Genomic DNA, 13,051 nt, shown 5'->3' on the forward strand with positions numbered 1-13,051 from the left:
CCATTTCATTTCAGTTAATTTTATTTTGACAAGAACAAACTGTATGTCATTGTATAATGCAGCACAAAACAAAATGTAAACAAAGGCTCAAATATTAAAGTGCAAAACTGAAGGTTTAAACTAGCAACTCCAACGTGATAAAAATAAATAAAAAAGAGGGCATATAAGTTAAGTCAGCAGTGCAACTCAAAAAGATATCAAAGTTTCTATTTAACCCCTTATCAAAATAAAAAAGTTATGTCTGCATATTAAACAAAGTGCAACAAGTTTAAAGTATAAGAAACAATGGTGTCCAGCTCAAAATCAAACTCAAACGTTAGTTAGACATGCGTGTTGTAATGTAAGAATGTCAGCATGTCCACATGTTCTGGACTCAGTCTAGCGGCCCCCCCTCCCCCCACGCGGGCGCCGTAGCTGAGGTGACGCGAGAAGGACCCGACTCGCGTCCAGGGCCGCCGTCCGCACCTGCGACGGACACCGGCCCGCGGTCCAAGAGAGAGGAAGCCCCCGCACCAGCGACGCCGTGAAGCGCCGTGGACGAGGCCCCCCCCCCCCCCCCCCCCCCCCAAAAAAAAAAAAAAACAACTTGAGGCGGGCCGCACACCGAGCCTCCGGCTGCGTGGAGGGGAGTGCGCCGGGGCGACTGCTGCCCCAGCCGCGGCACGCATAGTCTATCGCGGCTGGTGCCCAGCGGTTTTTAAAAAAAAATGCGTCGACGCATTTTATACGCGTCGACGCATTTTCAGCGTCGACGTAATCGATGACGTCGACGAATCGCGGCAGCCCTAGTTAATAGACAATTGTGGGACCACCAAAATTTTAAATGCTCGTATTTTCCTCTTAAGTCTTTATATCGTTATGTATTTTTAATTGACCCTTGCATTGATGAAGCTAATGTAGGTGGTTAAAATTACATCAGAAACTCATAAAGTCTTTGATGAGCTCGAATCAAATTATCGACTTGACATAATGTTGTTGCACAGCGCTGCAGTAAATTGTGATTCTGCACCTATGAAAAATGATGTAAAGCATTGTTGTGATTTTTCTTGGTAACCCTTTGTCTTTTGTTATTTATGGTTCGCTGAAGGCTTCAACTGCCTGATATTTATTCATATATGCAGACAATATGCAGTGTGTACTAGGTAGGAGGCCAGTCCATCAATAGACACCGTCTTTTAATTCATTAATGGTATTGGTTTTTTATGAATCACCACAACCCAGTCACATGTCACTTTTCCCCTGTCTGTATCAAATGGTACTTAAAAGGCAGGAAATGATCGAGCTTGAGGACCACGGCAGAAATAAGAGCGTGCCCTCAAACTGATTATCAACCTTAAAACATCTGAATATCCTTCCTGAGCTCGAGCATTGCCATACCCTGTTTTCACGCATCAATGGATTGCTTTACTGATCAATAATAGATTTTTCTGTCTGTGTTCGCGCGGGCAGTTGAGGAGTCACAGGATGCAGCTGTCCCCGCGCAGTAAACCAAATTCAGGCGGGAGTGAAGAACAGCTTCCAAAAGAGCGCGTTTGCCCTTAAATTGACTGTTGGTTAATTTTGTGTGTATGGGTCTGCAGTTGTTCCATTAATATTAAAATCAGCCCCCCAGTTGGTGACTGGAGAAAATAGACATGCATTAGTTATGGTCCTCTGCTTCCAAGGGACATCACTCATTTTGAATGCATTGAGGCCTGCTTTTCATCAACTTCTGGAAGGAGTATGTCTACTCTTTCTCTGGTTCTCTCTCTCACTCTCTTCTTTCTCTCTCTTTGTTCTGTTTACCCTTCACGTTGCAGGTGGCATGCATGCAGCTCATCAATGCACTAGTGACATCTCCTGATGAGCTGGACTTCAGGCTGCACATCAGAAATGAATTTATGCGCTGTGGCCTAAAAGAGATATTGCCGGTAAGCTCAACAAAACGCACACGCGCACACACACACACGATATAAACTCACACTCACCATGTATTAATATTTAAATGAGTTGTCCACTTCAGTGAAATACTGTAGATTTGCTCCAGCAAATAATTTATGAAACACAGTGGAGAGTTGTTGTCCATGTCGTCTGTCAGTGCCAGCGCCCAGGAACCGATAAAGTTTTGAGTGGCTGGGCTAATAATATTTCTACTGCATTTCATACCATCTGCCTCACATGCCTATCTCTTGTAAACTTGTAAATTGCTGTGTCTCAGTTCATGTACTTTTATACACTTGCAATATTTGAGAGCGTAAGGGTGGTCACACTGACAAGTATGGCAAAATGCACAGTGGAGGAAAAGCACCTAGATTGTGTCCTCGGAACGGTTAAACATTTGCATTTAAAAGGGCCACTTCTCACCTTCAACAGGGCCATCTTGACTACCTGGGTGAGGGTGAGGGACTGTGGACTTATTTTAAAACTTGTGAAAATTCTATTATTCAGCAGGGATAGCAGCATATTTCATGTTGCACGACACAGGGGACATTTACTAAGATGTTATTTCTTTACGTCAAGAGAGCAAAGCAGGCGGCAGATATTTTGGCAGATGACAATAATAGTCGCATTTTACAATTGTCATTTTCAGCAAATGCACAACGGCCGTGTTTGATTTGGGACAAAGCTACTCTGTCAGGATTCATGCTCTATGCCAGTGATTGAGAATTAAAAAAAAATAATTCAAATATGGAGCCCGTCTCCTTACTTTCATATCATGATGTGTCATAGCATTTAGAACAAGCTCCTTGTCTTGACTCAGGCTTGATGCTTCCCTTTTTGTTTAATTGATCAGCGTGAGCCTTTCTGTCTGGTTTATTTTATTTTATTCTTTTATCTCATTGTCTCTCACTGTTTAACTTTTTTCATTTGTAGCAACTGACAGCCATCAGGAATGACGCCCTTGACATCCAACTTAAAGTATTTGTGGAGCACAAAGAAGAGGACATGATGGAGTTTTCTCACAGGCTGGAGGACATCAAGAGCGAGCTTGAATATCCTTGTTATTTGGACGGAAGCGTGAAGCGTGAAACTCCAAAGTTTGATTCAGTGTCTGTACCTTGTAATTTTGGCTAATATACATTGGAAACACATCCAGCTAAGGTCAGTTGTTGTTCACTAGATGCTAGATAACCAACTGTGTGAAATTAGAATAGAATACATATTTTCAATTCAATAGCTTCTACATTTTGATGTGAAAAAGCTATTTCCATTTTCGTACGGGCCCTTGACTCTTTGCACCGATGCGGGGGATGTGTTCAGCATTGTGCAGAGCACGGTGAAGGACAGCAGTGCAGAGCCTTATTTTCTCTCCATTCTACAGCACCTAATGCTCATACGCAATGACTACTTGGTCAGGTAAAAATCTCCAGCACACACAAACATACAGAACCTAAATAATCGAGAGTTTAACTGAGCAAAGAGTCTTTTTCGTCTCATGTTTCAGTTCTTCTTCTCACAAAGTTCTTTCTCTTTTATTTCAGTAATTGTCTGTCCCTCATTTATCCTCCACCTATATCTGTTTTCACAATGATGACCAACATACAGCATTTTAATCTTGCATTATAGCCAACTCCACACTCAACCTAAGAGCTTATGTTTTGTGGAGGTCTCACTCCCTCTGCCTTTAACCAGAGAACCAACAAAGAGAATGCAGTCTCTTTTATCTCTGAGCCATCTATTACAGCCAATGCTCCAAAGTATTTCTCATCTCCTTTTAATGGTACTTTTTCAAAGATTTATTTTATGTTGATTCACTCACAGCTGGATGTGAGTTCAACTATGACTTGATCAAAAGACAGAACTCTAATCTGCACCATATGAAACGCATCACCTGCGGTTTCTCTTCCGCCCAAAAACAACACCTGAAGTGTTTCTGTCTGCCAATAATGAAACTTCATGCAATGTTAATATTGACATTTTTATGATTGACAACAGTGGTGCCATGTATTGCGTAAGGATTAATAATAGAATGAGAATATTTACACACAAAAAATTGCATACTACCTAATAATAGCTGATCGACTGTGACTTCTTGTTGGTGGTATGTTTTACAGTGACTCAAGTCATTGGAGTTACCTGAATTTATGAAGAAATGTGGTTGGACTTTCACAAATTAACTAGAATAGCATTCCGAAGAGTCCCCTTAAACTCAATCAAGGCCCACCAAATCCCACACTTCTTAGATATCAGTCCGATATATGTCCGATTTCTGTTCATCCAGATCCATGCATTATTCCTATCAACAATTTGGTTTGTATAATGCTGCTAATTAAAAGACAAACAGACAAATGGTAAGGAAGACATAACCTCTTGGTAAAGGTTATAATCTTTTTTAGGTAATAACACAAATACCTGTGTTATTATTGACAACATTTTTTACGTCACTAGAATCTTCACAGTTTTTAAGAAGAACTATGCAAATCCGAGTTTTTTACTTTACAGTTTGATTGATGAAACCATATTGAAGGTTTGTGTTCGAGCATCTTTGAACTATTTAAAAATTTGAGAATTGAGTGAATGGTGCCTCGCAGGAGCCAATTAGATTTAGGATCAACAATTTTAGATTTGCATAAAGCTTGAAAGGCTCACAGAGTCATCTCAGTGTTTAGACATTCATTAGTCCACAGTCAGATGAATTGTAATGTAGCTACTCTCCAGAGGAGTCGGCCGTCATCTTAAGATGACACGGAGAGCAAAAAGCAGAATGCTCAGCAAGGTAAAAATAGAAAGTATAATAGCTGAAAACTTTAAGGAATAACCTTGGTAACATCTCTCATGTTCATGGGTCAACCATATGCAAATAATAGTAATTATTTGATAGGGTGCATGGAGCATGATGTTGATGGCAGGACACATCCATGGAAGCTGCTGCTCTCCAAATAAATCATCACGGCAGGCTTGATATTTTTGTCAAAGTGCACTTAGCAGAATGTTTTGTGGACTGAAAATAGGTTGAATAGTTTGTTTTGAGTTTGCTTTCAAGTTCTCCATCGGCACTTCAATACTCCTGATATTAATTTTCACCACAGGCTTGTATCTGAACCTGAAGCTTTTAATATTCTGCATCTCTTGCAAAGGACTGGTGCAGCGAGCATTGGTTATTTATTCTCAAGAGTATATAGATGAGGGGGCCAAAGCTGCAGTGTAAATAAAAAGAACACCGGTAGCTTGTCAGTCAAGTGATTGACATTACGTATTATTCTATTTTCATCCTTATAATTTTGTCATTCACACAGTGACTCCATGGTGCAGATCTAGTTGGCAGTCTCAACATTGTTTCAGGGAGAGGTGGAAGGCAGCGTCCCTGATTAATCACTGCTGATAAGTCTCAGAGTAGGGATTTGGACTCTCAGCGGCAATGTTGCAAGATAATGAGCAGATCAGACACTTCCTCGCTTAACTTGCAGCAGCACTGTGGCTCTCAGCTGTTGTCTGTTGTTGCATCACAACATCTCCCTTTTCCTCGCTGTGGCATATCCTCGTTATTGTGTGATCAGTGAATCCAACAGAGCCACTTTCAACAGTTCAACTGCAATCACTGTGCATTTGCTAATAGGTGGTTGTGTATTCTCCATTGTTCAGCTTCATAGAAACAGTGCTTATATAGGTGCTGCTGGTATAAACTGTAAGTAGGCGTTTTATTAGCTCTGAAGAAACGACGCATATTCCTCATATCGACTGAAGAATAGTCACAATAATCAAGATAAAACTTTTTATTTTGTATTATTAATTAAGAAACCATCTGGTTCACAATGTACATAAACAATTAATCACAACGTTTTTTTTCCTGTTGGCATATTTCGTTATGGAATATATGGAATTTATATCTGTGGAGACTTAGTTTCTGTCGATATTCTGTCCTCCGTTTAGGTCTCTCCATTATTCTTCTAGTTAGATTTTATTATTTAATTAAACCAATTAACAATAATTAATGATAAGTAGCCACAACTTGTAGGTTCATGATGAGCTTTTCTTATGCAGTAATAATAACTGGTTGCACAAGTTGTTGGGACATGCCACATTTCCCTTTTATCTTTCCAGTAACTCTGTTTTCCCTGTAGACAGTAAAGCTGCTCTCACAGCTGAATCTGCCCAAATACATACACAGACACCAGATTAAAAGCATGACATGGAATTATGTGTGTTTTTGAAACTCTAACATTTCTTCTCTGGCTTCTCCCGACTCTCAGGCCTCAGTACTTTAAGATCATTGAGGAGTGTGTGTCTCAGATCGTGCTCCACCGCAGTGGCACTGACCCGGACTTCAGTTACCGCAAGCGCCTCGATGTGGACTTCAGCCACCTCTTAGGCAAGTCAAACACTTTTTGGCATTACAGATATTTCAATCAATCAAAGGTTATTTTCACTATATTTTTTCTCTCCACTCTATTGTTTGTCTTCAGAGGTATGTGTGGATAAAGCTCGAATTGATGAGTTTGAACAAAGAGCTTCGGAATTGGCACAGAAGGCAAGTATTGACAACGGAAAAAACTAATTTTCCTCCCACTACACAACCACCTGGCATAAACAAAGCCCATTAAGGCATTCACTTGACTTAGTTCTATAAAGTAACATCTGTTTAGATCAGAAAACATTTACATTATAAAGCTAAAGTGACACTGTCAAACCATTGAGGCTTGAATAATTGAAATAGTCTTTATCCGTATAGAAATCTGATTTAAAATTGTCTCTGACTATTAACCAAAAGATGAAAATGTATTTTTATGGCATATTGCTTTAACAAAATCAGATCTATAACCTTAAAAATGCCCAATGATAGAACTACTGGTTCTTCCCATATCATTGTAGATAAATAAAGGTCTTCTTTCCTACTTTATAATATTCCCCACGTCTTTAGCTTTTATATGTAGTTCCATGTTGTTGTAATGTTCATAGCAAAGATCTAAAAACATAGGAGAAGAACGTATTATACTACAGCAAATTCGAGAAAAAGCCGTACAGTTTTTCTTCCCAGACGGCGAATCGCACACCCGCTTGTGAAATGTGTGAGGTCAAATTGATTAGCTGTTGTCTGAGTAGCAGCAGGTTGTAGATCCTGATTAGAAACACGGGCTCACTGATTGGTGTGTGTGTCTCAAACTTCACTTTATCACTGAACGGGTGTTTGACAAAAGGTGGAAATTCAATCAGCAAATCAGGGTAATCAAGCTGAAAATGAGTTTTAATTATGCTAAAATAATTATACAGATAGACTCAAACAATTGTGTTGAATAATACTAATGTTTATTCCTAGTTAAAGTTACTCAATATCAACGTTTGCTTTGTGTGAATAATTTGGATACGTGATTCTCTTTTCAGTTTGAGGAGGAGTTTGCAAGCAGGCAGGAGACAGAAGCTCAACTGGTCAAGTGTGAAGAGAAAGCAGCTGAACTCGGAGCTGAGCTGCAGGCTTTTAAGTCCCAGGTACACGCTGTGTATTTTTGTATTTAGTGTTGACTTTTGTAAATTGTGTTAATGGGTACTAATTTAGGGGATGTGAAATGTGGGAAAAAAACACTAGATTTAATGACTCTGCAACTCTCCCTGAATCTAGCAAGTTACTTTTCATTGAGTTGTTCTCATATTTTGGGGTGCATGATGGGGTCTGAGGGGGGTGGAGTGGGGGGACTGGGCTTTGATTCACTGGAGCCTGCAGTCTGGTTTGATGTGGAGGCCGCTCCACTGGCTGGCTGACACTAAGTCTAATGGCAACACTGACCAGTCCTCCACGTTGGCCCTTTCTAATTCTCTGATCTCCATCCCATAAGAGGAAATTGTTCTAAAAGCAATTTATTCTGACAACCCCCTTCAGCCTCACTACTGGGCCTCTCTTCACAGCCCCACCACCACTCCCCCCCAATACCCCAGAGAGTTGCTCCCACGCCCTGGAACAGCAAGATAACCACACACTCCGAGAAGGGGAAGAGAACTTCCCTTTTTATTTTCCTGATAATTTTTCAATTTGAAAAGAGCAAACACAGAATGAATACTCAAACAGTACTGCGGGTCAAATGACGGTGGTACCTTTAGTCAATGTGGGTCCTCTTTGTCCCACGGTTTTTGCCCTTCTGTCACACAGACACACACACAGAGGCACACTTGTTAATTCAGCAAAGACGTTCTTCCCTGGAGAGGCGGTGGCAGAGTGAGGGCCCAGGGCTGACCTTTAGTGTGCGTCTTTAATCTAAAACCGGTGCATTGATCAATAAGCCATTTGCTCTGTATGATACAATTTACCAACCTGTGTAGCCCCGGTCATAACGTTGGAGTTTTAGCTTTGGAAAAAAAAAATCACTGCGGGTTTGTGTTCTGGACAGAATCTGGGCCGTTTATGAGCGTTTGACCTCTGTTGGATGGTTGAGAGAACACGCCTCCGTTATCCGTAGCCCAGTGGTATCAGCCAGCAAAGCAAACCGTGCTGCTCACTTGGCAGATGTGGAAGTTCGTCTGCTTCGATTTTCTTTCTCTCTCTCTCTCTCTCCCGCTCTTGAGTTTCAGTCGTATTTCTTTTTTCCTTAAAATATGAGTTTGCTTTTTATTATATTTGTTCTGTGAAGGGTTTCATGGGTACTGCTCCACACACTATACATTAAAATCTAACACTAGAAATAAACCAAAGTATTTCTTACTCCAAACAATTATTCTTTTTTCTGAAGTTGGCAAAAATCATTAACAATTACACTTTCGATTACATTTGTTGAAAAAACCATCCACTAAACAATATAATTTGACCTTCAAAGGGATTGTGAAGAGATCAATTCATTCTTTGAATTTGATTAATTGTTATCAATGTAATAATATAAGTAACATCATGAAAGTGGCTTACGCTACTGCCCAGACAAAGGAATATGAAGGAGGACAACAATGTTAGATTCTGATTGTGTTGGAAAATCCTTTTATACTAAAACATTCTCAAGTTAGATTTAGTGTTAAATGCCACGTTCTGTGACATGAAGGCTTAAACTCACTGGCTTTTAATGTTGTTACGAGACCCATTTCCATTTGTGATGTAATGATCGTTCGAGTCTAGAGAGGAATCCTCAATCGTCACACTTCTACATAAAGCATTCACATGAGCATTACTTATTTGTATGTTATGTGCATGTGTGTAAATAACATCTCCTCTTCTCCCTGCCTCTCCAGTTTGGAGCTGTACCGGCGAGTCTGTCCTCTCCCCATGTTCGACAGTCGTCATCTGCCGCACTGCTCCCGCCGGGGACCCCACCCCGCGCTCCAGGACCTGGGTTGCCGGCACCCCCTCCTCCACCTCCTCCGCCTCCCTTACCTGGCTGTCCTGCCCCACCTCCTCCACCTGGAGTGCCTCCTCCGTTTGGTGCCCCCCCACCACCCCCTCTAGGGTTTGGCGGAGGTCTTGGCTCCCCCACCCACAGTGCACTGCCTTACGGCCTCAGCGCTAAGAAGGAATTCAAGCCTGAGACTTCCATGAAGCGCCTCAACTGGTCCAAGGTAAGACACTGAAAGGTGTTACTTATATATGACCTCCTTCACTTTCATACTTGATGGTGACATAATACACAATAACAAATTAGAACAATGCAGTTTAATATATCACTGATGAATGCATCTAGAATGACCATGGTGTTTGCCGACAGGTAATTTTGACACCTTTGATCACAGCACAACTTAGATGTGTATCTTCTAATTGGCATCTGGTAGAATGACAGACTATATATGGAGAAATGTTACTCATTTTGCATTTTCCTCAGTGGAAAGTTTGGACCAATAAAATGAAAAATATGCCGGTTATTTAAAGTGTCCGTGTTCTCTGCTCTTAACTTTGTTCCTGATGTTCGTTGGCAGCACCTGAACATTGCAGATGTTTTCCTAAGAAGTACAAACAACAACTTCCAATCTCTGTGCCAAACCAGGAATAATTAAAAAGAACAGATGATCAGACGCTTTTGTCAGAGCAGCCTCGGTGGTACCTCTACAGATGTTGTTCCCTGCAGAGCAATATTAGTTCACAACACGAGTAATCAGTTTGTGGTTTGATTAATAATTTAATGTCAGATGTGCACTGGTACAGATGTTCAGCAAACTAAACCATATGCTGGGAAATGTATGAACCTTTTAGTAGGACATGAAGAGGACCTGTCTAATGGCACAGCTGTATGAGGCCCGCCACATATGGTTCTGATTGGGACAAAGCTGTTCAAAAACTTCTCCAGTTACAAGATTTCAGACTTTCAACTCTTGCTTGCTGGCTCCGCCAACTTTTGAGAAAAGATAACGAGCATATAAAAGTTTAGAGGTCAGAAATCAACTTTTGCTCGACAGGAAGACCACCAATCAACCTAGCAGTAGCAATGCCTTGACATACAATAACATATTTTTTGCTGACCAAAATGTTATCTATATTCCCTTTGGGAAATATCAATACTCATTTGTATAAAAACACTTTGTTAATCCCTATTGGACAAATTGTGATTTGTGAATTTAGGCTATACAATACAAATTTGATTGATTGATTGATTTATTCCGTTCGAATTTATTGACCATTTGGATCAAATATATCTTCACATCGTTTTCCTTTTCATGTATCACTATTATATCACAAGAAACTGTGCATCTACTTAACATGAATGGGATTGTAATGGAATTTCACATATTTACTCTAATTGTCAGTTGTTAACAGTTGTGACATATTGACTATTTACTGACAGTTCATGTCTAATTTTAGTCTTTTATATCTTTGACTAATAATAAACTAAACTGTGGATGTGTGTTTTCAGATTCGTCCCCAGGAAATGTCAGAGGCCTGCTTCTGGGTTCGGGCTGATGAGAACCAGTATGCTAAACCAGAGTTACTGAGCAGAGTTGCTCTCACTTTTGGTTCCCAAAGAACAGGTCAGCCTCTCACTTTTCCTTGTTGCAGTATTTAACTTTACTCTCACAGATATTTCAGGATATGTCCAAACACGAATACTCTTTCTTTCCAAATTATTCTGCACAGAATATTTCTCATCAGCATCACATCTTTCCACCTTCTTTCTTGTATTATGGCTTAAAATACCAGTGTGGTCAAAATCAGTGTGATTACTGTTGGTATTTTAAAAGTATGATCACATGATCGATCCATCCATCAATTATCTATAACAATAACCCTTTGAGCTTTGAAAGGGGGGGCTAGAGCAAATCCCTTCTATTTGGAAGATGGTAGTGCTAAGATCCTGTCTGTGAATACATGTCGTACATTTATATGGATCAATTTGAGTTTTTCTCTCTCCACAGTGCTTGCTCATTGTTGGAACTATTGTTAAGGTCTTGACCTTCTAAGTTGAGATGATGTGTCTTATGATACAGGGCTATCCAAATAAAATTGAATCCATTTGAAATAAGCAATATTTCATGTCTGACAGATCAGTTAGCATTCAGATGCCTGTGCTGAATCCGAGTCTCCATGGGTTGTCGTGCATGTTTTAGATTTCAGTGGGCTGCTCCGACTATTCCTGGTGGTAATGCTGCACGATAAGACACCATACGCTTACATCCTTACACATTAGTATGGTTGGTAAGATCTGGAATATTCATGTACAAGGTTGTTGGAATGATTAAAGATACCACAGGAGGTAGCATGAGATGTTATCAGTCTTGTCCTCTCCTGTGCGTGGACTATTAGTCCCTTCTCTGATGATTTATTCACGTCTAGTTTTTTCTTTCTTGTCTTGTCACTGACTCAGCTAGCTTACGACAATTTGAATAATTCATCCAGGTGTTATCTACCTGTCACAACTCAATGCTACTCCTCTCAGGGCATAGGAGACACCCCCCCCACCCCCCCCACACACCAGGGCTCCCTTGTTCTCCACCGTCAAGGTGTTGAATAATGGAGGCAGATCTAAATGGCAAACAGGTAGACAGACAGTCAAGCAGGTGTTCTCTGGAGAGGACAAAGGAAGGATGTCCACCAGCAGACAATTCTACTTCTCTGTTAGGGTGCATGCACAACCTTATTTGAACAATCACCAAACACATTTTCCATCATTTGAGGAGGCATGCCAAAGCAGTGCACCTCTGCAGTATGGCGTCTGTCTGTTCTTGTCACTGCTCATGGATAATGCATTTTAGATTCGGTGAGAGAGGCTTAAAACATTTGTCTAATTTCAAAGCATTCACATTGTTTAAATCTGTTTACTTAGTTGTTTTCCTCCCGATTTCCCTCTGTCCCAGTGGAGGTTGTAGGAACAGCATGACTCGGGGGTCGAGCTGTCGGACCCAGCTGCGGCTGCCGCTGTGTGTCAGTGAATGTACGCGTGTACGTATGCGCATGTGGGCTTGTCGTTTGATTAACACAGCCATGCAGCATCATGTTTCATCTCACTTAAGAGCAGCAGCATCTGGATCAGCATTAAACATTAAAAGGGACACAGTATGAAGCTGGATTCACTCAGTTTTTCTGTTTAAATATTAATTTACGTCCCTTCAGACTTCCGTATTGTTTTGTGATGTTTGTGCTTCTCGCTGTAGAGGACGCCTGCCATCCTGTACACAAGCTGCGAGTGCGGATGGGGACTGAGAACAGTTTGTTTTGAGACCGTCTCTGTATTTTTGGCAGACCTCAAGTTAATCAACTCTTTATAAAAATACAGTTCATTATTCATAGTGTTAAGCGACGGCTGGAACCAGAATTTATATTACTACTTTTGGCGGAATGAAACATATTTATTTGACTAAGTCTACATTTTATTCACTTTGGTAATATCGTTTATGGCTCCTCTGTTTTTCTGTCTGGCAGGGGAATGGAGTTTGGTTTTTGGCAAAGGGGTCAGTGCCACTTGAACACATCTCCTCAAATTGCGATAAATGTGTGTATTTAGTGTTTCAGCGAGCAGGTCAGAGAGAATTAAAATTAAATAAGACCATACTGAATGATTTTCTCTCAAGCCTCTGGTTATTTGCTGTAAACTTAAACAATGGAAATTAATGAAAATGTTCAGTTATGCACTAAACAGTAGAAGATGTCATTGGGTAACGCTTATAATGTAATGTCTTCAGTCTAATCAAGCAACTGCAGAGTAGCATGAAGCACAGGAAGTGTGACAGCCCACTT

General features: G+C 40.6%; 1 protein-coding gene across 1 annotated transcript in view; it reads left to right on the forward strand.

Moving 5' to 3' along the window:
- The window catches only part of LOC132998623 (protein diaphanous homolog 3-like), a 144,800-nt gene that overhangs the window by 28,694 nt on the left and 103,055 nt on the right, over positions 1-13,051 (forward strand). Inside the window, exons 10-17 of the mRNA XM_061068351.1 lie at positions 1,800-1,910; positions 2,854-2,972; positions 3,220-3,336; positions 6,171-6,289; positions 6,384-6,448; positions 7,300-7,404; positions 9,124-9,447; positions 10,734-10,848. Of these exons, the coding sequence (XP_060924334.1) occupies positions 1,800-1,910; positions 2,854-2,972; positions 3,220-3,336; positions 6,171-6,289; positions 6,384-6,448; positions 7,300-7,404; positions 9,124-9,447; positions 10,734-10,848 (1,075 nt within the window). The remainder of the gene's footprint in view (positions 1-1,799; positions 1,911-2,853; positions 2,973-3,219; positions 3,337-6,170; positions 6,290-6,383; positions 6,449-7,299; positions 7,405-9,123; positions 9,448-10,733; positions 10,849-13,051) is intronic.

This window comes from Limanda limanda, chromosome 3 (genome assembly GCF_963576545.1).
Source record: "Limanda limanda chromosome 3, fLimLim1.1, whole genome shotgun sequence".
NCBI classification, from domain to species: domain Eukaryota; kingdom Metazoa; phylum Chordata; class Actinopteri; order Pleuronectiformes; family Pleuronectidae; genus Limanda; species Limanda limanda.